The sequence below is a fragment of the Halyomorpha halys genome, unplaced genomic scaffold (genome assembly GCF_000696795.3).
Source record: "Halyomorpha halys isolate HHAL.00 unplaced genomic scaffold, Hhal_1.1 Scaffold257.1, whole genome shotgun sequence".
Lineage (NCBI taxonomy): Eukaryota > Metazoa > Arthropoda > Insecta > Hemiptera > Pentatomidae > Halyomorpha > Halyomorpha halys.
In genome coordinates, this window is record NW_027104967.1 from 128,503 (window position 1) to 155,145 (window position 26,643).

The 26,643-nt window shown below is 29.4% G+C and overlaps 2 protein-coding genes and 1 long non-coding RNA gene across 14 annotated transcripts in view; 1 reads left to right on the forward strand and 2 right to left on the reverse strand.

Annotated features, from left to right (window-relative positions):
* The window catches only part of LOC106680361 (E3 ubiquitin-protein ligase TRIM33), a 66,622-nt gene that overhangs the window by 12,187 nt on the left and 27,792 nt on the right, over window positions 1-26,643 (reverse strand). For 4 of the 6 annotated variants that reach the window (XM_067046526.1, XM_067046522.1, XM_014420002.3 and 1 more), the window contains 10 exons: window positions 25,574-25,768; window positions 24,108-24,217; window positions 23,441-24,034; window positions 22,714-22,799; window positions 16,791-17,234; window positions 16,146-16,397; window positions 13,252-13,350; window positions 11,449-11,853; window positions 756-852; window positions 495-609 (listed from right to left, as the gene is read on the reverse strand). In XM_067046526.1, the coding sequence (XP_066902627.1) occupies window positions 495-609; window positions 756-852; window positions 11,449-11,853; window positions 13,252-13,350; window positions 16,146-16,397; window positions 16,791-17,234; window positions 22,714-22,799; window positions 23,441-24,034; window positions 24,108-24,217; window positions 25,574-25,768 (2,397 nt within the window). Of the gene's footprint in view, window positions 1-494; window positions 610-755; window positions 853-5,311; window positions 5,401-11,448; window positions 11,854-13,251; window positions 13,351-16,145; window positions 16,398-16,790; window positions 17,235-22,713; window positions 22,800-23,440; window positions 24,035-24,107; window positions 24,218-25,573; window positions 25,769-26,643 lie in introns of those variants that run through there. The other 2 variants (XM_067046516.1, XM_067046528.1) reach the window with 2 other exon arrangements.
* On the reverse strand, window positions 2,194-4,912 carry LOC136795630 (cytochrome b-like). Its single transcript, XM_067046838.1, is given in 4 exon segments — window positions 2,194-3,215; window positions 3,218-3,304; window positions 3,307-3,672; window positions 4,876-4,912. Coding segments are annotated over 4 exon segments (603 nt in total). The 3' UTR covers window positions 2,194-3,102.
* LOC136795559 (uncharacterized) overlaps window positions 5,271-26,643 on the forward strand; it is a 34,122-nt gene continuing 12,749 nt past the window's right edge. For 3 of the 7 annotated variants that reach the window (XR_010843186.1, XR_010843193.1, XR_010843194.1), the window contains exons 1-5: window positions 5,271-5,410; window positions 11,614-11,865; window positions 21,027-21,179; window positions 24,135-24,495; window positions 25,092-25,310. This is a non-coding gene — a long non-coding RNA (uncharacterized lncRNA). The other 4 variants (XR_010843187.1, XR_010843196.1, XR_010843188.1 and 1 more) reach the window with 4 other exon arrangements.

The window sequence follows — 26,643 nt, forward strand, 5'->3', positions numbered from 1 at the left end:
CAAGTGATAACAGCAGCCGGCCCCGGCTTGGTGTCGCCACTTCTCCTCTCTCTAGACCTCCAAATATCCGCTCGATCTACTCGAAAATCGGCAGACAACTCTCTTGCACCAATATCCTCGACTGTGCCAATTTTCAATCGAATCGGACAACTTTAGCCCGCCCACACACAAGGACAGCACGGACCTGATGTGCGCCTGTCAACGGCCAGAGCCGAACTCAACTACTCCCTTGAACACATTCTTTATATATTCATTACCAACTGAACTTCCTCAGACATTTTCATCAGTTAATCCTTTAATCAAAAAGGAAGACTTTTGAGTTAAACATATTTGCAATATAGATAAGACTACAATTGAATTGCAATTCATTGAATTCAAAAGGCATAAAAGGATTACATAATGTTCAATGTTATTTGTAACGAGTAAAATGATCCCGTTTATCTGATCATTTACTAGACCTATAATAGGTATTATATTCAAAATAATCAACTTACTCATCGGGTGTAATGACAGGAACATGGCAACCGTAATGAAATGCTTTGGGACAAATATCACAGCAGACAAGATCTCCTCCATCCATGCACACGGCACACCAATCTTCATGAGAATCTTTTAAGAAAAAAAATATTAATTTACTTACTTCAGCAAAAATTTACTAATACAGTGGAGTATATCCAATAAATCTGATGATGTAATAAACATTTTTGAGCCTCTTAAAAAATCAAAAATTCCTAACTAATACAAGTAAAATATACCTTCTCTATCTTCTATTGACGGCCTATCATTGGCGATTTCAACTTTGTCTAAACTTTTATTCAACTCATTAAGAGTAGATAAAACATCAGCAAAATTCTGTAAGGAAAAGAAAAATTGTTTTAAGTTCAATTATTTAATGCATTTATTAGCTTTAAAATAAATTTATAAGTTATAGTTATAATTTTAAAACTACTAAATTCATCATGTATAGAATATTCTGAGAAAAGAAAAATAAACTCTTAACATTCAAGAATGATAAGAATAAACAAGTTTGTATATGTAAATGGGGATATTTTTGTGTATTTTTAAGATAATAAATCCAAAACATAGGTGAACTTCATTATACTATAACAAATACAAAATGAAAAGCATGATATAATATTAAGATATGAAAAATTTAGCACTAGTTGCTTCAAAAGTTCACTCTTTATTTAAGACAAGGATAGATCATCTCAGAATGATTTAATTGAAATCAATTTAATTTGAACGAATTTTCCACTCTTCAGGAAAATATTTCATTCCCTCCACTTTATTTGACAAACTTCAACTTCTATTACTGTTTTCTCATCCTTCAAAAGTTTTAAAATTTGTTGTAAACTCATCTCCGAAAAGAGCATTACTAATATTTCTAAATTTTTTTGCTGTTTTTCTTTCCTTCTCATGAGCAGTAAAACTTTTAAACATTTTATTTATTAGCTAAAACGTTGCTTCACAGGGTGATTAGTCAAAATACTAAATCACAGATGTTTGCTGCCAGGAATATACAATTAATCATTATAACTGAAAATGTGTCAATAAATGTCCTAAATTCAGAAAGAGACAGAGTAATATTTGGGTTAACTAGAGAACAAAGAAATATTTTTAGAATGGCTTTATCTTCAAAGTAAAATAAGATATGTTCATTTTTGCTTTCATAAAATTTATCGAATCCAGTGTTAGTTAATAATCAGTTTTGAATTTGTCTCATATTCTTACAGATTAGGTTGTTCATCATATGGGTTAGTTTTATTTAGGCAATCAGGTTTAAAAACTTCTAGATTCAGCAATTTACCAGACTCTTCTTATTTTGGAGTCTCAAATCAAGCCACATGTGGACCATTATTATTTCAATTAAATTTATTCCAATCAAATTTAAAATTTCGAAAAGTTCAATATTTACAGCACACATAATATTACCTGTAGCAGATGTTTACATTTATCAGTGTTTTTTAAATTCTATTCTTTCTGTCTATTTAATTTATCTTTTTCAATTTTATAGGAGGATAAGATGATCTCATTGGTGTTAAGAATGGAACTCAAAACAGGAAAAACTATTTACAGCTTATATATATTCCATTTTACTATTTTAAGTTCTGACCATCTTATCCTGCAACCTCAAACTTAGATCCAGAAATGTCTTCTAGATGATGTGTAATTTTTGTCTGTTGGATAATGTTAAATATGATGTTACTTTTTTTTTTTTTTAATTATGGGAAATTTAATGACATGCCCAGCATAGTCATACTGTGTATTATTAATTTATTAAAATGATTTATAATTTATTATTTTGTTGAATTTATTAATCTTGTTGAGTATCAATATTTGCACATGTAAGCCATTTACTGTACTGGCTCCAATTTGTCCCCAAAACAAATAAATACATTATTATAACAGTTAGTATTACTATAAACCTTATTTATTACAAAACTGTCCTCAAAATTCATTTATTTATTTTTTCATCAATAAACTATTGGGTTTATAACTTCCAACTCAATAATTTTATTTATCACCTTTTCTTTTTCTTTTTTAACAATTATTATTGTATAAGTATCATTTTAAACTATATAAGAAAAATGTCTTTAAAATATTGTCAAGTTAATCCAAATGTCAATTTAAAAATCAATTTTATTTTATTTTATTTGACTTTTATACATATTTGATATTTGCCTACTTTTTATTTTATTTTATTTATCAACAGATGGTGTACTATTTGCCTAGTATACTAAAACTTGTAAAATTTATTCTTTCTTTTTATTTTTTTTTAAACTTTTTTAACTCCTTTCCCCATCTTCAAGATCACATAACTTTTTTCCTAGTCTCCTTGTTAATTATATTTCTATGAACTGTTCGGGTGAATAGAAATATTACAAATAATGAAAACAACAAAAAAAATTCAATGCAAAACTATGGCTAATCATAAAGACGACAAAATGTCATTATAACTCTTTTATTAATTTATTAAAGAGTGTTAGATTTAATTTTCTTATCATGAAGAAACAAACTACTTCAGGTGGCTTAGTCTCAGCTATATTAATCTTAGTTAGTTAGTCAGTCAGTCAGTTACCATGTTTTACCTCAAATCAGCTATCACTTACCATAACTAAATATCAAAATAATAAATCGTGTAAAGTGTAATGTAAAAAATCGTGTTAAGGTGGCGTTGTCTAGTGAAAAATTTCCTCATAATCATATAACTAAAGCTTTCCTATATAGGGAATAGCTGATAATAAATTTGTAATTACTATAGCTCCTCATAATGATATTTGTCCTCAGGGTAATATGTATCCTAAGTTCCTTTATTTAATAATAACAAAATTGTTCCTACTATTCATGTTATGAATAATTTGTATGACCCATAATATAAACCTCATCCAATATGTATGTATAAACAAATAAAGAATAATGATGCTCCATTGGCGTGTGTATATCATATTAATCATCCATTATTAACATATTGACAAATATGGACAACTCTATCAAATGCTATTTCAATATTTGCTGTATAATGTATAGCTAAAAATAGTCCTCTAATAATTTGAATTATTAAACATATTCCTAAAAGTGATCCGAAATTTCATCATAGGAAAATTGATGAGGTGGATGGTACGTCAATTAGTGAATTATTACAATCCCATTGTTTAAAAAAAGAAGAATTTCCTACACATTATTTTTTAAAACCTGTGGAATCAGCTTTAAGGAATAAGATATTACCAAAAACTTCAATCCACAAAAGATATCAGATACCATGTTTTGTGCCCGAAAGTCTCCTAGATTTAAATTCTATCTCTCAGTAAACAATATCTACCCAAACATATAAAACAATATAATTAACCTCAATGGAAATACATATGATAATAATCCGTACTTTTGAGGTATTAAGACCTTAAAATACAAAATAACCTATTATATGAAGTTCATAAAATTATTTAAATTTTTCCTACTAACCCCAATTATAAATCCAATTTGAAAATAATTTTTTGATCCATCTCCTTAAATAAATTTTTTATAAAGTGAAGCTAATAGAATAGAATAGAATAAGAGTTGTGAACCTGCTTCCATGGGTATGAAGTTGTTATTAATTAGGCTAAAATAAAAATGCAAAATGCCAACCACCATTCTTTCACACCACTACAACTGCCATGCACAATGGAAGACTAAAGACTACTACTAGACACAAACACCAGTGGTCTGCACTGAGTAGCTGTGGCTGCAAAGTGAAATATACAGAAGCATATTTCCATTTTTATTTATATATACTGATTACTATCAAACAATTATATGAAAAAGAAAGAAAAAAAGTAAAATAAATAAATTGCATGCAATTTTTCAAGATGTATTTTTTATAACCATCATAAAAAGTATTTTAACTCTTTCATACAAAAAAAAATATTGAATACTCTGAAAAAGAAGAAAGAAAAAAGAAAAAGAAATATTTGATAAACTATTGTACAATCTTTTGTTATAAGGATTTGTCCCTTTTTTAATCTTAATCCTTGAATTTAGTACATTTGCGGAGAATGTTAAATGTTAAGTGGAAAACTAAAAAAATAAATAAATAAAAATTGACAAAAAAAATTTATCCTACTTTGTATCCCTACAGCTGAAGTGAAGTAATCATTTTGTAGACAATTGAGGCGTTAGGTCATAAAACATGGTAATTGAAATTTTTAATGAATTGAAGTTTTTGGTATCAATGGCTTTTTTAAGGTTGATTTCATACATTTTAGAAAGAATCTTTAGGGAATATGTTTTCTAAACATAATATTGTTGATACTAAGCTCTGGTGACTACTTGTTGAAGATAAAACATTGTAACTAACAAACAATTAAACATTGTAAAAGTGTTCATTTTTGCAGTTACCATCCTTTATGACCAAATACCTCAATTTATAAAGCATACTAGTTCATAGTAGAATACCAATCACCATGGCAACCATTCCCTCAGTAATAGGTTAATTGGAATAGGTTATGATAAGTTCATTAAATAACTACATTTCAAAATAACTACATTTATTATATAAAAATTGATTCAATAATTTACTAGATAATAGAAACATGTCATGGTAAAGTAATAAAGAATTTAGTAATATAGCAGATAAAAAACCTAACCCTACTTAAAATTAAATATTAAGTATTACTAAAAATAAAAGCAACATGCTAACAATATGGTATCTCTCTATAATACATAATTACCAAAGATAATAAATACCATGCTCATGACATAATAAGTGCTCTAAGTAAAATTACAAGGGCAAAATAAATACTTTACATGTATGCATGCATAAACTATACACCATAACCAACAAAATTCACAACTGGCACATGTTTTTTAAGCCCATATGGTTCCTTATTTTCCTCCAAGCTCCAAGGAGCATCTAAGTTATTTCTGCAGAAAGGTAAGAGTAAAATTATTATACTGTAGAAGCAGTAATAGAAGATATATTTTCTACATCATATTGAAACATATTTAGTAATTGAAGCAACAGTCATTTAAAGGAATGTAACGCAAGATAAATAGTGTTCCTACTAAAGCCTTTATGGTTATGGCTGACCATCATATTTCTTTAAGCTAACAAACATCATGGTGGGTACATACCAACCATTTTGGCAAGTCTTGTTTTGCGCAAGACATAGTCAACCAAATTTTTTTATAATTCATTGGTACGTGATCAGTTTCATTTGGAAATGAAGAAATTTGAATTTAATCTTATAATCCACATTTTCAACATTTGACACTCAAATATTAATCTTTTAAATTGCTCTGATTCAGTATTCAAATCTAACACTAAAACTGAAAAATTTATGAGAATCCCAATATTGAATTTGGAATTGACATTTGGTTTCGTTATTTTAATTTAGAATTCATTCATCATATTTTCCATACCAACTGCACATGATTAAAATCTTATATTTACAAGTTTTCAAGAGTTAGAGTTAGACTCTCAATTTATTTCAAAGAGTTAGATGGTCAACCCGTTGACTTAATATATTTTATATACTCCAAAAATCATTTTTTTGTATAAAACAAAATTTAAGAACTCGGCTGTGGTTTAAGATAAGAATGTATTTTCATAAGGATTCTCAATTTATTGGAAAACAATAATAGATAAATGTATTTTTTTATTTATATAGTAGACAAAAAAGTATTTGCACACCTACTTTTTTTCTATTGTACTAAAAAATATAGATACATTTTAATTTTTTTATGTATATTTTCAAAAATAAAAATAAAATAAATAGTATAGTATAAACATTTTTTAAAAAAAAATATATAGAAAAATTGTATAATTAATTTTAATAATTTGAACTAAAAAAGTATTAGCACACTTGCTTTCTCTAAGATAATGAGGGCTCCTAAGAAAAATGAGATACCATTTAAGAGTTAGGGAACAAGTATGGACACTGTACTAGAGTGGAAAAAGTTGCCGGGAAATCAGGAGGCATTTAAATTTAATGTTTTCTAAGGTCCAGTATATTGTGAAGAAAAACAAATCAACTGGAATCACTGAAAATAGGACCTGATCAGGTCATCCACATGTTCTCACAGTAACGACAAGACGAAGAATTGTTCAAGATGAACCAAAAACACCTTCAGTTAGAACACAAATTTGTAACAGAAATTGCGATACATTCAGGGAAATTGGTCACTGCTCAGACAGTACGTAATGTTCTCCACAATGCTGCCGTACAGAGTAAGCAACCTTAAAAAAAAAATTCATCGATATTAACCAAAGGAAAAGACAAGAGTTTGCAAAACAACACAAAGACAAGCCCCATGATTTTTGGAAACAGTTTTTTTTTTTTTAAGAGAGTAAGTTTGATGTTTTCAGGTCAGCAAGCATTTCTATAATATGGTGAAGGAAAAATACAGCAATTAAAAAACGGAATGTTTTGAGTACAGTTAAACATGGTAGAGACAATGTAACGGTTTGGGCCTATATGGTTTACAATGGGCCTAGTAATTTACACGTAATTGAAGGTACAATGACAGGCCGGTCCTATGTGGAAGTGTTAAGAACAACCTGACCGCAAGATAATTTTTACTTCCAGTAGGACAATGATACCAAGCATACAGCTCAGATTACAAAAGGAATGGCTGTTCGACAACACACCAGGACGGATGGTCACGCTACCTCAGCCCTATAGAAAAGTTGAGGCATATTTTGAACAGAATAGTGCATCAAACATCAATAAAAGGCAAGGAACACGCTTAAAGCAGGTAATTTAGGGCACCTGAAATAATTTGACAGTGGATGTCACATTAAGACTAATAGAATCTCTGCCTACATTTGGAGGCAGCTATTTGTGCCAAAGGTATGCACACAAAATCATAAAATAATATATTAAATAAATTGCTATAGTACAAGTAATTTTTTTTCTGAACAAATATGTCTAATTAATTATAGCAATTTTCTATGTATTTTTTAAAAATAAATTTTTGAGCAATTCTATTTTTTTTTTTTATCTATTATAATTTATATTAAAGAAAAATTAAAATGAACCCATAACTTTATTGTAAAAACAAAAAAAGTAGGTGTGCAAATACTTTTTATGCCTAGTGTATATTATAAATATATTCTTTTTGTAATAAGGAAATAATTATATTAATTATATATTAACAAATATATAGAAGATAATTAATTGCTGTGTATTAGAGTTGTTGCTTTTAAAATTACTTTTAATTATTATTGGTAAAAGTTAAAACTGTGAAAAGTTAAATTTTACCAACTTTTACGAATTTATATGTTTGTTATTTCTATTCATATTAATTTTTTTTTAACTTATCCATTGAGATTTCATTATTTTCATCAAAAAAAAAAAAAAATGAACTGTCAGTCCAAAAGCTGAGCATTATTATAATAAATAAAGGGAAAAACGATCAAAGTCCATTTGTTTTCAAATTCGAGCTATCAGGGTTATCTATTGGGGTTTATTGAAAGCATTCTATACAACTATTGGTAAAATGAATTGAGCCCTTATCCCGTTATCCCTTATCATACCGTTTTTCAATTTCAGGCACTTTTTATCTTATTGCTCGATTTAACTATCTTAAAGTTTCCTCTTCTCAATTTTCGGCGGGTCCGGCGGGGAAGGATTGTTTTTTTTGTTATGATCTTCTCTTGTGAAAGTGAAAGTAGGAATAGTTTTTCAATTTCAGGTGCTTTTTAAATATTCCTCGATTTAACTATCTTAAAGTTTCCTCTTCCCGTTTTAAGCTAACATTTCAAAAGTGATATAGGCCGTCGCTCTTTAAATAAGTAAAGAAATCAACATGCAAACTGTGGAAGGGATTGGGGTGGGTTACCCTGTTATAGTAAATAAAACAAAATGTACACAATTTTACCATGATCTTTTTTTTTTTCCTGTAAGCTAAGCAACAATATAAAAAATAATTTCAGGTATTTAAACCCAAATTTAGTAATTGGATTTAATCTCCATAAGTTCAGCAGATTGATTAGTTAGTAATGCTCAAGGTCCATACCAAACACCAGAATGTGCACCAGGAAACTTGTTAACTATTGCCACCACTAGATTTATCTAATATAATATCATGAAACTAGGAGGCCAGGATAGCCTGAGGACTATGACTTACTAAAAGTAACAAAGCAATGTCAAGAACGGTCAGCACTTGGATGGGTACCAGACCACGCTTTGTCCTCTCCCTTCCCTCCCCTCCCCATGTTTGTAAGGCTTGTCAGTCTATTGGAGGCAACTCACAGACTGGGCATAGGACTGAAATTCCTACCCCCAACCATGATATTATTTCATCATGTATTGCGTTGTTGTCCCAGGACCACAGCGTGTTGCCAAAGATCTCCATTGTCCATTATAGCACTAGCAGAAACAAAATGGAATTATTACAAGGAACTGTGTTTGAATGTGGAACCATTTGGAACTGTTCCACGAAGTCCTCCCAAACAATACAACTCTATAAGCAGGGAATTTTACAAAATTTGAACCTTGAGGTTTTCCAAGCTCAAACCAGCCTACCCTCTACTTCAAACCTCCTATCAAAACAATACAAACATTTGTTTCATTAATATTGCCACTCGACTTTCAATAATGTTTCAGATTTAAAGCATGCAAGCACCCAGTCCACATTACACTTGTTTAATTTTGAATACCTTTCCTGTATTTTGTTTCAAAAGCCTATAAATGGTTTTCAAGACTTGTGGCTTATCTTCCTAGAGCAGCGTTGCTAGACTGAACATAATTTTGATTGCAGCTGTTGGAATGATACTCAAAGCACATACATGTTTTTATTAAGCAGGCTAACCTTTGTAGCTTCTCCAGTTGTATTGTGGATTAGGCCTAAGGGCTAATGGCTTTAATATAAAGTCAAGAAACCAGAGTTGATATGAGCTCCAAGTTTTATCAGAACTCTTTTCTGGCCGTTTACTCGGGTCTCTTTTACAGACCCATTGGCATGTAAGTACTTAACTTATTATTTTTTACATGTGGATATTATTATTATTCTGGCACTACAGTCCTATAAGAACCTGTGCCTCCATCTTTGAAGATTCCCTTCCACATTATCCAACCATCTTATTCGAGCTTTTTTCACAAACGCCACAATGTTGGGTTCCCTAAACAGTTTCATCAGCTCCTCATTCCTTTTTTATCTTCAAATACCTACATGTGGATATGCCATTGCTATTAGCAGTTCAGAGTAAATCCTAATGTTTTTATTTCTTGCTCAGGATAATCCCCAACTCATATAATTTGGATGATCTAATTGCAACCTTTTACTTTTTTCTCAAGATGCATAAATTGACATTTTGTGGGTTGTTGTTCAGTTGATTTTCTTTAAACCCATTCACCAGGATGGCCAATCTGTCTTTGATATAGATAAGATAGATTTTATCTATCTTAAGTAGATTCAAAAGAATATTGGAATATCCTAATTCTTGAATTAGAATAGCAATATCACCGGCGGCATATCCTGGTTTATAAAAGCCATAGCATCAAGGGTTGCCAGTAAGGAGTCAACTTTTTTTTTGTGACCCTATTCTGACATATAGGGGTTATCTGCAGGATAACAACCCCTATTATTAACCTCACACCATGGTGGGAGGTCAAGTTTTCATTTTTTTGAAATGAAATTGCCGGATTTGAACCAACACTACTGCAGTTCCCAGATTGCAAAGACCTACGCCTTAACTCCCTGAGTCACAGACAGCCCTTGTAAAGACTCAACCACCAAGCACCCAGTAGTGGAGATAAGAGATGTAGGATTAAACCTCAGTTCAAAATCTTTAAATTCCAATTTGAGAACCCTCTAACACTCCCCCCATGGCGGTTTTCCACCTTAAGGCCTCTGGTTCTGTATATCTAATCCTAAATATGTTAGCAATAACAATATAAAGAATTCTACACCAAAGACACCTACTATATCACAAAAGATATCTCTCATAATTTCTTTTTTGTCAAGTAGTTTTTTTAATCCTAGAGGACAAATTATGTAATGCAACTTGATAGGATTCACCTACTTTTGCAAATGGTTTTGAATACATTGCAAATTTTCTCCCAGAGTAAATTCTCTATGTCTGTAGAATCGTTTTGAAGCTCTTCATTAGGAAGCGTGTAAGGCCTATTGGTCAAAAGGCTTGGAAATCTTCATAGGATCCATTTCCTGGTTTATATGTCCTCCAACAAGTGCAAACACAAATATCATGAAACCTCTCAGGAGTTTTAATAACAATGTCCTAAGATGGCAACAGTTCTGGCTAATTAAAACGGTGCAGATGAGTTTATTGCTCATTAAATTTTACCAATGGTTATGTCATTGGCTCTGACACACTAGCTAGGATTTCAAATATCACACAGTCTGAAAAGAGAGATCATTCCAGAACACTCGAGATATTGTTAATGAAATTTTTGCCAGCTTTCCCAAGATCCTTTGACATACCCTTACAATATGACAATTCAATTGTTTGCGCAGTGCCTTAATTAATCAGTTTATTGTTTTCATACTAATTTCATAAGAGTAGAAAAAAAGCAAAAGGAAAGTGAATTTTTATTATTATTTTTCATGCACATTAAATAAAGAAATATTATTATAATATCAAGTTACTTTTTTCACGTCAGTCCTTTGCCAAAAACTAACAGAACTTATGAAATAATTTTTATATTTATATTGTCATAACTCTAAACCTGAGAGCACATAAACTACTATAAATAATTTATTGTAGTTAAAGAAGTTTAACCTTATCTTCTTTAATCTACATCTTGAAACATCATACTTCAAAAATAATGAAAAATTGTGCTTTCAAATCTTTTTCTGTATTTAAAAAGATATTTTCAAGTAAAACTGTTTTCTCAGAAATAGCCAATTTTGCCTTAGAACATAAATTTTGCTAAGGAGTGATGTATAAATGATCTATTAAAAAATATTAATAACATTCATAAATAAAAAATCTTTCATTATCATTACCTCTGAAATTCGTTCCTCTTTGATGTTGACGGGCAGAGCTGTATTGGCCGAGGCTGGATTGCCTTGGGCAGGATTGGACGGGGCTGTGTTGGGCGGGACTGGATTGGGTGGGACTGGATTTGCAGGTTTAGATGGTAACAGGCTAACTTCAGGTTTTTGTTTTAGCAATTCCAGCTGGTCTAGGTGACTTTTGTCAGGCTGCTGTAACCGACTAACAAGTTGGCTGGACTGGACTGATGACTGTCGAGAGATTGCAACTTCCATCTGTTGAGGATTGATGCTCGGATTCATCTCAAGTAGCTGAGGTGGGCTGATTCTGACTTTCTTAATATTATCAGAATGAGGAGTCGGTGGAGGCTCACCAGATTTGGAAGGCAGGGGTACAGACTCTGGGATATGCCATAACTAAGAACACAAGTAAATAATTTATTAAATCTTAATAAGAATTATATTTCAATTATTCACCTTTATGAAGGTTTTTGGAGTTTATAGATTTTATATATTTTTTTAAGATAGTTGTAACAAATAAGTTTTGTAAGAAATTAAAATAATTGAAACAAAAACGTGCTATGAGTGTAACCATTGTCAAGCTAGAAACAGAAAGATTATTAAAAGTAACATAAATAAGATAAACATTATAGTACATGAGATACTGCACAACATTGGAGTATATATACACTTCCTTCAACATGCTTTTATTATCTGTTCTTATAAAGAAATTATTATCCTCATGCAACTAATGTTTTATAGACCTAACATGAATGAGACACAGCCAAAAATAGATATATGACAACACTTAGGCTCGTAACGAATAACGTAAAAACAAACTGCATATTTAAAACTAATTTTGTTAGTGGGTTAACTGTTTTGGACGACATCACACAATAACATTATAAAGAAATGGGTTAAATGAGAAAAGTATATCCTTCACCAACTATGTCCATTTCAATAGAAGTTATAGAAATTTTTTTTAAAATCACTATCTTAGGATCTTAGTTTTATATTATTTTTCCTTATTGCTACACCTACTATAATTGCTATGCCTTCATCATATCATATGAAATGTCAATTTCTCATGAAACAGATTTTATTGATTGCTTTTAGCCTTAGCTTTCTTATAATTCTTCCAATGAACAGGATATTCAACTTCAATTCATAAAAATCTCAAAAACAGAAAGGCAATAAATGCCTAGAAGAAATCATACAAAATGATTTATAAAAGCATTTCATAAATAATACATAATAAGCAGTAAATATTCAGAAAATTAGAAAATAGTTAAATAATCATTTTCTAAATGATTCTGACTTCATTTCTTTGTTTGATGAGCCACTATTCCAGGAAAACAGCAAAATTATTCTAAAAATACAATATACAGTAAGTTTCAAATCCATGAATGCAGAGATTTTCAGCTCTGAATACAAGAAGTGATCACAATTTTTTCATTTCCGATTTATGGATCCATGAATAAGATCCATATATATCCATATGAATAAGTAATATAACATCCTCATTGGAAGAAACATAGAAAAGCCAAGAATCTTCATTGATTCATAGAATTATTTATACATATTTTATAATTATTATCAAAAATAATTTACATTTATAGATAGTAATATTTTTTTTTAAAATACTGACCAACTATAGGAATAATAGTTTTATCAATGAACACAGTTGAAGGATAAATTAGCACCTGAAAAGAATGAAATTGGAAAGCAGAAAATTACACAATGAAAATTCAATTCAACGATAACATATTAATTATTAGTGTTGTTGTTAGCATTCTAAATTAAAAATTAACAAACTTTCTGCGTTGACTGCCTAATAACATTCGTTTGCGGTTGTGCAATTGCCTTCAACTCCACGATAGCAACCTGTGTTTTTCCATCTTGGTTCAATGGGATCTGTTAATACAAAACCAGTTTTTCATTTATTGTTGGTTTTACAAAAATAGATGAAACCAAAATGTATTAAATAGTGAGTTTTATAGCCTTAATATAAAATTACTGCATTAAAAAATTATGAGTTCTCTCCAATAGTGCTCTATGAACAGAAAAAATTGTAACCTAACACAAATAAATAAAAATTGTATAACCTTTCTTGGTGAAAACATGATTGTTTGAAATAAAAATTATAACTTAGTTATTTTGACGGCACAATTAATTTAGGGTTGTTAGAAAAAAAAACAACTAGCCTAAAAAAGAAAATAGGTCAGAGGTGCCATCATAAAGTGTACAGCATTATGGAAGTGACTACACAACCGATTCTGTCAAAAATACCAGAGATCGTATTGTATAAACCTCAAAAAATACTGCGATTCTGGAAAAATCGTATAAGTCTAGAATGTTTCTAGTAAGAACTCCATTGGTATCACTCAATTAGTTTTGATAGCATAGCATTCCTGATGCCTAGAATATATTAATATATATATATATATATATATATATATATATAAATTATGGAATGGATGAAGATATGGGTTGTTTTTTAAATTTCATTTGCCACAAATCATAATTTTTTGACAAGTGAAGTTTTGCTGGCAATCCCTCAATAATGGTAATATTCTCAAAAATCTTTGGATCATTACACAATTAAGAAAAATACATGTCGAAAAGATAATCATCAGTTATATCAACTTAATCACAATCGCAGGCTCCTTTTATTAGAGAAAATCGTCGATGATTATGGCTGTCAAAATTACTTATTTCATTTATAAATAATAAAAATAAACTACATATGAACATGAAACTCAAATTTTATCATCAAAGATTGATTTATCATATAAATGAATAACTATTGGAAATGACAAACTACTCATAGTTCTACTGAATGTGATATTTCTTATATCTATTTGAAGAAAAGATCATGAAAGTAGTTAGTAAGATAAAAGTAAAGGAAATCCCTAACACCATGACGGTTAAAGGCCCATTTCCACATGACAGATATCTGTCATACATATGCAGATAGTTGATTTTATTACCAACTATCAAGATAATCCTGATCGTATGACAGCAACTGCTGATTTACACAATGTTAGTATTTGTGACAATATATTACTGACAATATATACTATCTCCGTCACCATGGAACCTGGGTTGGTTGCAGAAACAGTGAGTGCCAGTTAAAGGCCTGTTAGGGGTCAAATTTAATCTAGTCATAAACCACTACAATAAATATCAACCTTTTCAATCAGTTGAAATAGGATGGTTAAGTTAATACATTAGGGTGTTAAAATATAAATACCAAATCAGCTCATTTAATCATGCAAATGATACCTGCACCATAACATATAACTATGTCCAATATAACGTTAAAACAATATGTAAATTGTTATCAATAAAAATGTTCTATTCTTTAAAAAAAGATCAGATAGTAAACTAAAAAAATAAGAATTTTTAGTTCTTTAAGAACTGACACTCAATGAACCAAAATAATAGCTATTAAAAACATTATTAGAAACTTACATTTCTAGAATAATATTTTAGCAAAATTTAGATTTGAAAAAAATACTTTTACATGTCTGAAAAAGTTTTCATTTATGAGATGGACCCATAGATGGATATTTTTTTTTTTTAACTAAACTTTTATAGTTTAATGATTAATTAGTTTCGTATAAAAAATATAAAATAATAAAGTTTTGACAAATTTGTGACTTAGGGTTCAAAATCTTTGAAATTCACCACATATGTATATATTAAGAATTCCATATAATTCACAAAATGTTTCATAAAACCATCTAAATAGAAAAGAATATTTTTTTAATTCCAAATCAATTGAAGGATTCATCTGATTAATGATGTATGTAATGTTTTTGAAAAATAGGAATTATTACCAAATAACCTTTTTTAATACTTTGTTAATAACAATAAGATATAATTCTGTGAGGTATGTACTCGAGTTGATTATTAAAATCATGCTCTTTTACTGAGCCATTTTATAAAATTCACTACTTTGAGAAAAATTACTCAGGATTCTGATTTTGAGGCTACCTATAATTTGTTTTGAAATATAGTACAAGAATAGCCAACAAGCATACATATATCCTTTGTCTAAACCTGTACAAACATTTTAAAGCATATGTTTTCACTTTCTTTTTCTTTTGTATATCTCTTAAGATAGCACTATTCAACTTTAAATGCAATGTAAGGGGTTCTTTAGTGTTTCATGCCGTGAGGATCTTGTTTATTTAGCATCTTGAAATGCCAAGTATTTTGAGTTTTGTATTTTAAAAATATTACATTAAGAATACTTTCCTGGTCTGCTTTCAAATCATAGTCGTTTTCATTTCATACACTGATGGAAAGAAGTTTTTATTTCTTACCATTGATATACTGGCATGCATAGATTTTCTCTAAACTTTTCTTATAACTTTTTTGAGTAAATTTTGAAGGGTTATCATTCACAAAAAACAATATAGCTCCTTCGTATTGCATATGTAATGACACATACATTAAACATATCCGTTAAAATTAGTAGCTAATGAAATAAATAATAATTTGTCTATGAAAAACACCAAATCTGGTTCTAATTATGTATAATAACAACCCTAGCTGCATATCTAGAATATTGCAATAAAAATTATTAGAACAGTCAAACTAAACCATTTCTTGTTAAATATTACCTCTCAATATAAAATTAAAAAAAATAAAAAAAACAAAAAACATAGTCACACAAAAAAGTTTAACCTGATAATACTAACTTGGAAAGAGTAGGGAGGAGGAGGGGGCCTGTTTTGATGTTCATTCAATTGATGATTTGCGGTATTGGAGAATTTCATCACGGGTTGGCCACGTTCCTGATGTCCTTGAGGAATCCGCTCATGGTGAAGCTGGAGTCTTTCTTGATGAAGTGCGGGAACTCTTTCTTGAAGAGTAGGCATACGTTCAGGCTGGCTCATCGGAAGTCGACTTGTACCGACAGGTCTTACCGTAGCTCCTGTTCGATGCAGAGACTAAAAAAAGAATTTTAATTCAATGGAAAAAATGTTGAATGAATTAATCCTTGATTTAAGATAGTTATTAAAAATTCAGAGGAAACAGAGTTGTTATTTTTAAACAAACTTATTGAACTGAATCCAATGATTTCTTAAAAATGCATTTATCCAAATAGAAATAAAATAACAAAAAAATACTCAGATTAAAATAAGACCTAACATTTTTATAATGCCAGTGTATTTTATTCATGAATATAATTTTAAGAGACTTTGACTCCTGGTTTTCTATCAGGACCTAATCCTTTAACAGTACAAAATAGGTGATAGTAAAAGTCATAGTTCTAGAATTTATAGTAACTAAATTAACCTAAAAACATTAATAATTTAACTAAATAATAGAAAGTTACATACCACAGTTGGAGAAATAGTTCTTATGGGTGGAGAATGTAAAGATGGTGGAGTCTGTAGACTCGCTTGAGTCCTCACAATCATAGCCGATTGTTGGACATTGTTTGGTCTGTATATATGCTGCATCTGACCTACCCTCTGCTGCATAACATGAGCAGCCATTTGTTGCTGAGCAACGGCACTAGCTTGGCTGGTGATTCTATGATGTAATCCATTAGGTAGGACTTGGTGATTGGTTGAAGGAGGAAGGCACTGCTGAAGAGGTCCAGGTAGCTGCTGAGACATCTGGGACTGTAATGGAGAGCCTCGCATCATCTGTTGGCAGTTACTCACGGCTACTGAATTATTGCTGCCACGACCTGGAATAGCAGCAGGCTGCAACTGACCTTGAGGCCCAGGCCCGTAGGAAACCAAGACTACCTGCTGATTGCCATGCAAGGTTGGACTCTAAGAACAAAAGAAAAAAATTTTATTGTTAAGTAAATAAAGTATATCAATGCTGTAACTTATGAGTTATAATATTTTTGGAAAGTCAACATTTATGGTAGCCTGTATATAAAAACAAGAAACAATACAATAACAATTACATTAATTGTTCTAATATAGATCAACTCTGAATATAAGTCAACCTCCATTTTGAACATATCTAAAAAAAAATAAGTGTGTTTAATTGGGTATTATGTAGATAAATAGCACCATAATATCATATAAATGTTATGATGAAGCTTTGAAATTGAAAAAATACCATCTTGCCACATGTATATCGATTTCATTGACCATAAATATCATCCTTTATCTGGTTTTAAATACATTTTTTACTGAATTTTTTCTCCCCAAAATGTGTGGTAATTTATGAAAGAATTTTACTTATTATTTCTGCAACAGAAAAATGATTAAGGTCGAAGTTGCAGGCAGCCTAGCTCCCTCCCGGAGTGTAGAACCAGTAAAAAAGAAAAAGAAGAAGATAATACCTGACAGAACTGTTGGTATAGTTATTTGACCTAGGTAACTAAGCAAATGATTTCTGATTTTTCTAGGTCACTTCATAACTGTATATCAAATACGAAAATGCCTAAGAACCTAAAATTATTTACATAGATGTGCAATAAGTCTGGGTTTCAAAAAAATAAGCACTAAGTGATTTTTAAAAAAACAAAATGCTAAAATATGATTAAAACCATCTTTAGGACAGAATTTCCAGCAAATTTATTTTTAGAAACAAATAAACAATGTACTACTGTTTAACAAAACACACCTGATTGGCATATTTAAGAAAAAAAAATCAAATAATATTTGAAAAAACAAGTTTTATTTATTAACATTATATATCAATCAAGTTACATTTTTCAATTGAACAATTGAGCAATGATTATCATGAAGACTTTTACTTTTAAGAAATTATGAAAACAACTGGATAGAAACAATGAGAAAACAATTTTCAGCTCAAAGGCATTAAGAAAATTATCAGAAAATACACGTTAAAGAATCAATCTCTCAAAGATCAAGCATTAAAATGTCACATCATCTTACATTAACACAAAATAATAAAAAATCCAATGGGATAGATTATTTTATATGTACATTCTCCCCTCAGATACTAACATTGTAGTGTAAAACAGATTAGAATGCCGGAAAGCATATAAATCAGACTAAGTGTTATGATAGTATCTGAAGTATGCTATCTAACTCAAATAATATATTCCACACAAAAAAATAATTAAGTAAATGTGTAATATTAATGGCTTAGAGCAACAACTTCCAATGTTCAAATTCCAAATTCAGAAAAATTAATCTAAAAAACTGAAACTAAAGATTTTTAGAAACAAGATTGGACATAACATTTTTTTCATATATAAAAAGGAATTGTAACAAGCTTTTCTGAAAACGCTACTTGTATTTTAAAGCAAAAGTTTACTCTTTTAAAGATGAGGTTTAAAAAAAAACTAAAAACCTCTAAAAATGGATACTGGTTGTTTTTGCTTGAAACCACCACTAAGCACTCAATACAATATTCTAATTACAGCATGAACCACTTCTTTGAGTGATCCCTTCATACATGAAATCATTAGTCTCAATAGTGCTTTGATTCATTCTTTCACAAAATGTTTTTAGTTTCGAGAAAATGAACTCTTAATATGTCTTTCTTATTTCCTTTATTTCTTTTAGATATTTTAGATAAATTGTCCATAATTCAGTCCATCTTAATTATTTTATTACTTAAATCTTCCTTTTAAGGGGTTTATCTCAATTAAAATTGTTATATTATCATTACATCTATTTATTTGCAGACTATACATCTGTTTGTCATTTTCTTGTGTATTGGACTGTCAAATAATAGATAATAAAGGTTTTCATTTTATTTATCAAAAATCCTCAATGCATCATATCATCTCCTAGCAGAGGCATATTAACCAAAAGCATCTCATGACATGGCAGGTTCTCAAGTAAATAGGGCATACTTATAGCAAATAGGGCACAACTGTGAGGCTATAATAATGTAAGTGATCTAACCTGGAAAACTAATATAATGATTTTTTTGTTTGTACATAAAGTGCACTTTATTTGAGATTGGTGCCTTTGCAATTATAAATTTTAAGGTTTCACTTGACAGTTCAAAATGATTAGTTAATAATATGTATTATTATTACTTTTTTAATTACTTCTTAGGGGGGCGACGGTAGCACCGTGGCAATGTCTACCAACCAAAAGGTTGTGAGTTCAAGCCCCACCCCCACCTGGATTTTTTGAAGCATAAAATTATACAAAACTCACTCACAGCCTACCCCCGGGTATTTGTGAGGCCCGTCAGCCAAAGGGTGGCACTCACAAAAAATAGGCGTTGGAGTGACTAACCCACCCTATGAAAAAACTATGTCAGGAAATGCGTGATGTATTTCCTTAGTACATTGTGTGAGGCCTTGGACCTCCACGGTCTGTCACGCCAATAATAAGAATAATTACTTCTTAACTTTACTGTAACACCCAAACATCATTTCAGGCAGGTTATTACCCATTATCTCGGTCATTGTGCTAATTAAATTATATGATGGACATAAGTCAACTCAGACAAAAACAACTTTTCATATTCAAAATCTTGAATGTAACTTGAAAAAAGTCTTCTTTTTCATTAATCCTAAGTATTTTCTTATTTGTCATAAATTTCTTTACATCAACATCTATTTTTTATTTTGTCCACCCTTCTCTGTATTATTTCAGTGCACTATTATGTTATACTTAATTTTCAAATATTCTGGTAAATGAAGCACTTTTCTTACTCCAATAATTTTGTTTTTACTTTAAATGAAATACAATTGAGGTCAGAGCAATTGTGTGGAATAGTTCTCTTTAGTCCTAGTAGCTTCATATCACTTCGCTTAAACAGTAGCACACCTGACAAACAAAAAACTTTAGATTTTATTTTTTATTGGATATATTCAAAAGATAGTACCCTAGACTGGAGTTGGTTACTTTCTTAACTGGGGTCATCCTACAGATTGTCCCAAAACCAGTAGGGCTGTCACAAAGTAAATTATATCTACCCTTAAATCTACAAAAAAGAGTCAAATAAAAAAATTATAAAAACTATTCTTTTTAGTTAGACGTGCCATTATTAAGGCAAAGCAGTGATATGTTTCTGGTGTTCACTTTAAAATTTTTGAAAATGGATAGAGCCCAGAGTCTTGAAACTAATCGCTTCATACGAAAGAACTCAAAAGTATTTAATTTCATTTTTAATTTATTATTTGAATAATATACTTTTGATCAGGCACTTATAAACACTTTAGAATAAAATTTAATATGATGGGGGACATAATCTAAATTTTTCAATACAACTAATTATTATAACAGATATTCTTTACCTGTCCTTTCAACTCGTGTATTTTTTACAGGAACAAGCTGGTGATAGAATGCTGAATGTCAACTTTAGACGTCTATCTGTCAAATGCTTTTCATTTTGTGCTAACAATTCCAAAAGTGTAAATATTGAAATAGCATATGTTTCAAAAGTGTGAATGAAAGTAGGCAAAAATATTCATTCAAAAGAAAATCATGAATGGAAAAGATTATCAATGGATTAACCAGTCATTTGTTACTAATGACACATGTATTATAATTAGCAACCATATGTTTAAAAGTAACAATTGAATCACAGTAGTTTTTAAATATCTTTTACTTTTGTTTTCTTGAGAGTGAGTCCAATTTGTAGTAATTAATTTCTTTCTTTTTTTTTTTTTTTAGGAACATTGGATGTAAGGAAAAATCACTATTAGTTTAATGAAATGACGAAAATGAACATGAAATTAAGAACTTCAAGATTTTAAAAAAAATGATCAGAAAATAAGCATTCCAGGATTATTCAAAAGGAAAAAATACTAAAACATTGCAAACAAAGTAAGTTAATATAATCAATTCATATTATTTAATAATATGATTAAAAATTTAATAAATTCATATATTCATGAAATAATGAAAATGAACATGACATAAAGAACTTTAAGATTTCAAGATTTTTAATAAGCATTCCAGGATTATTCAAAAGGAAAAAAATACTAAACCATTGCAAACACAGTAAGTTAATTTAATAAATTCATAGATTCTATATTTAAAATATTTCCAAAAATTGATCGAACAAATTTAACAATAATTACTCAGAATTTAAAAGTTATAAAATTATAATGAAATTTCATTTGATGGGGATTGCTTATTATACTTAAATATTTTTGAGGCACAGTTTTGTATTATCCTTACAATTTAATTGCATAAATCCATAATTCAAAGTTACCATGGAAACATTTTTTTTATTAGAGCCATAATATCATACAAAAAATCAATCAAATTAATAAAAAGTTTAGAACAAGTTCTTTAGAAATAAGATTATAAATTATATTTATAATAAACAATATTATGTTTTTTAATGGTAATAAGATTTCTACTTTGGCAATACTGACTGGCATAATAACCAAGATTTGTGTTTAATACCATATGAAGTATATGTAATTAACCAATTTATTTAATCATATGATTTCAAGTTGACAATTGAATGATTGCTGTTCCTAAATATCTTTTAATCCATAATTTTGATGTATATTGCATAAAAACAAGAAAAATTTTTATAGAGAAACAAATGGCATCACTGGAAATTCTGAATGTATTTCACTCAGCTCAGTTCAGTTTTTGGTTTCTCAGGATTCTTTAGAAATTATTTCATTGATTTTCGAAAGAAATTTTTATTTCTAAAGGGACAGTGGTGGTATTAAATTATAGTAAGTGAATGTTGGTTTAATGTAAAACAATGTAATTGTTTGAAAGTTTTTAGCTACTATGTTTTACATCCAAATGCCTCTAACATTTATTGAAGTTTTATTTTTTTTTAGAGCTCAGGAAGAATGCATTTTAGTTCCTAGAAATGATTAGATTTTATAGAAAGTATCAGGAAATTGAAAAATAAATTTAATATTTTATAAGGGATTTAACAACTATAATTATCAATACTGAAACCGCTTTTAATTTTGCAAATATTTATATATACCAGAGAATATCACATCAATACTTTGGTGGAAAGCACAAAAATATATTATACAAATAAAGAAGTTACCAGCTTGAAAAGGGATTAAATTAATAAAAGGGATTAGGCTTAAAATACCTCAATTCTGTATAAAATCAATTGATTTACTTACTAAACATTAAACTTAAATATTTTATAAAACAATATTTCAATAATAACAAAATTAATTAGAAAAATATGTTTTTAAAAAAATTAAAATCTCTTTTCAGCAGTAATAATGTTTCAATTCAAAAATGGTAATTTTGTAAATCTTAATTCAAATAGTGAGAAAATTGAATAGCAGGTCATACAGCATTACTAATTGAATAGCAGTGCTATTAAGACTGGACAGCTTTAATAAATAATGAGAATACTTAATACCTGTCGCAAAGGAGAAACGCTGTTGGGTAGATTCTGATGCATCTGTTGAGCTGGGGTATTGTTCTGCTGGTTGGGAGAAATTCGATCTGTAAATCAATATATATACTTTTTTTTTTTAACCAGATGATAAAAGAAAAGTTGATTTTTATCCATAATTGAATTAATTATAACTTATGGATTTATTTTTCCTCCCAATAAGACTTTGAAACTCTCACAGTTATTTAAAAATATGATAATGTTTAATTAAATATAAACATGTTTCAAAATAACTGTAGGAATTGATTTATTAAGTAGAACCAAAATCATATTCCATGTAAAATAAAATTAAAACTGATTTGGAAGTCAAGAATTAAATGGTTGACTGGCAACTACGATACAACTCGTAATATGCATAATTACCTAAGACATCAACTGTATGTGTAATCTCATAGTGTTAGTTTATTTGCTATATTTGTGCAGCTAAGATGAAATTTTGAAAGTGCCCAGATATGTCAAGTAAAAACACTATAAAATAACTCGTAGATGGAGCAATAACGTGAACTAAGATATAATGCATCCTATGAGCCATCTTTTATTAGCAGTCAATGTGTTAAAATTACAAATATAATAATTTTAATATATACAATTGTTAAACCTAACTTAACTTGAAAAAACTTGAGAAAATTATAAATTTACCTACTAGAATAAACATACAAAATCTCATATTATACATACTCAAAACTATTACCTTGCCTATATTGTGGTACAGGCTGTACCCTCTGTTGCCAATGTGGTATAACCTGTTGCTGTTTTAATTGCTGTTGGTGTTGCTGCTGATGTTTCATTTGCTGTTGTTTTGCATGCATTTGCTGAAGCTGAATTTGCCTTTGTTGTTCCTTCAGACGCTGCTGCTGCTGCTGTTGCTGATGGTGCAGTTGCTGTTGTTGCTGATGATGAAGTTGTTGTTGCTGTTGTTGATGTTGCTGTTGATGATGCTGTTGCTGCTGCTGCTGTTGTTGTTGATGCTGCTGCTGCTGCTGTTGTTGTTGCTGCTGCTGCTGCTGCTGCTTCTGCTGCTGCTGTTGTTGTTGATGTAACTGTGACTGATGTTGCTGTGATTGTTGATGTCCTTGTGGAGATGTCTGTTGTTTTAGTTGATCAAGCTCAGCAGTTAACTGTTGCCAAGATTGTTGTGATGGTTGTAACTGAGCAGCGTCTCTGCGCCCAATAAGTTGGTCAGAATAAGTCGACATGAGTGTCATGAAGACACTTCGCCAGTATACACTAGTGTCTGCTTCAGATACGTCTGGTGCTTCAGACAATGCACCAAAATTACAAATACCTTCAAAACACAAATATATGTTAATAAAAATAACATATATTAAAAAATATAAATTAATTATGGTTCTACCAACCTAACTTAAGCGTGTCCATGTTTTCAGGCATGAATCTCAGGTTGATCACATCGACTGCACTAGGAACTTTACTCTTTGTTCGAATTCTTTCCATATGATTTAACATCAGACTAAAAATAAATAAATAAAATTGAACAAAAAAATTACCTACAATAATGGTTTTAGTTCAATTTACAGACAAATATATGAACAGTTTGATTGATCCAGCAGTGATTTTTAGTTAAAGTGAGGTGCATTATTGGAATAATATAAAGAATAAATTTTTAAAAATCTGTGGTCTGACATCCAAAGAAATGAACAAAGACAACCTAACCAGTTGCTAATACATGCTGCATTTCTAGAGATTAAGTAGAAAATTGCATGCTATTTTGACACAATTATGAATCAGGTTAGTCATGTAGTATTAGTAAATTAAAATAATGAATTTTAATTTTCATAAAATTTGTCAATACTTATATAATTATTAGACCGAGTTATCATTTAATTTAAGGCATGCTTGAATCTGAAATCGCATTTGTGATCTGGAAAAAAAAAATCACTTGCTCATAATCTAATGACTTCATCAATACTTCTAACCTCTATCTAACGTATACTAATTTATCTAATACAAACTACCAGGAGTTTTCATAAACAGACACAAGAATAAAAGATATTTTAAGATATAATTTTATTTAAGATTTAAAGAAGAAAGAAATGTCTTTTTTTTTTAGTATTAAGTCTCAAGATGAAAAAAATTTGTATTATAAAAAATATGTTGGTTTATCTGTTAACACCCTGCTTATATAAAATATCAGACCTACTTATATGTTATATTACACTTAATTGTTATATTACTAAATTATTATATTGCAAATAAACAAATGAACATTAATTTATGCATTAATACATTTAAATGTAATCTTTACACATTTTATTTTGAATACTTTTTACTATGAAATACATTTTATATATTAGTGAAACTAAGTGATAAATATCTTTTTATAGAAGCAGTGAGCATCCTATAGTGTGGAGTGTGAAAATATGTTTTCAATTCATGAGACTTCAAAGGATTTTTTCTCAAAAGGATAGATATGGACCGGTGTCCTCTCAACTTTGTGATGTAAACAATAGCTGTTTGAGTACAGTGGCAATACGTCCAACTCAGAACATCAAATTCAAAATAACAAAAACTAATTCAGGAAACACTGTCTTTTTAAGGAGATGGTGAGTAATTTTTCACAAACATCATTATACAGTCAGAAATATTATATAAATTGTATTCCTTTAAGTAATTTATATAATATTTCTAACTATATGGTTTTCAGTAAAATTATGCTTCACTAACCCATCGATTATAACTAATAATTTCATAGAATTTCATTTTAATTTTTAACCCATTTATTATTACATTTTACTAACTACAAATATTGTTTACTCTGTATCTATTAATAGCACTTTTTATGGTTTTAATATTTTCAAGAACTTACTCTTTAGTATAGAATATGACTGAGTCTGAGCTCTTGTACAGAACTGACTTGACAAACGTAAGACACAATTTCAATGAGCGAAGATCCTTCTGAAGTTCAGTTCTTCCATTATTACATTCAGCTAATTTTTCATTTGTTTTTGTAACTGCAGTTATCATTAGTTCACGGCACCTTTTCTTTACAAGATCATAGACCCTAAAAATGAAATTGCATGTATAAAAAAAAAAAAAAATGTAGATAAAATATTAAAAAAAGAAGTAATCGTAAAAATTAATAATATGAACTCTTTCATGTTGCCATGGATATTAGGGGTATTCATGATGTGTTAAATGTAAAAAGTTTTAGCTTGGTAAAAGTGGGGGTTAGGGTTGTAAGTAGCCCAATTTAAAGTCCATTGGACTAGGAGGAGCTCCTAGCAAAATTTCTGGGCAACTTATTTTGTAACCTTTCCTTCCAGAACATTCCAATTATTATTTTTATCTGTTACTTTATTGGAGTTCTAAAAACTTCTAAAACTAAAACAACACAAACTATGTGCAACTAACCTATCAGAACAACAGACAAAATGGTGTAGAGTTTAGCTAGTCTGTTGCATGATGTCATTCACCATTTAGCAGACCTATTAACAGACTCTTAACCATGTGAATTGTTATATCATTTTAACATGTTAAGAAAAGGAATTATTTCTCCATTTTACACACTTTAAAATGTTAAACTAAAGATCATGAATACCCAAAACAAAGTAAGACAAAAAAGTGAAGTTTTTGATGAATAAAAAACAGAAACATTGTTTTATAAATATACATTTCTAAGGTGTGAATGAAAGTACACATTTTTGAAAAATTCATTCAGAAGAAAATCAGAAGATTAAATTGGATTAGTAAGTCATATCTTATTAATACCACATGACTTATAATTGACAATCATATATTTTTTAAGTAACAACCAATTGAAATAAAGTTGTTTTTAGTATGTTCTTTGAATAAATTACTATGAGACTAAAGAAAGAAAATTGATTAATTCAATATTCAATTTGATAATTCATAATTTTAACTATTGAATATTTTTTT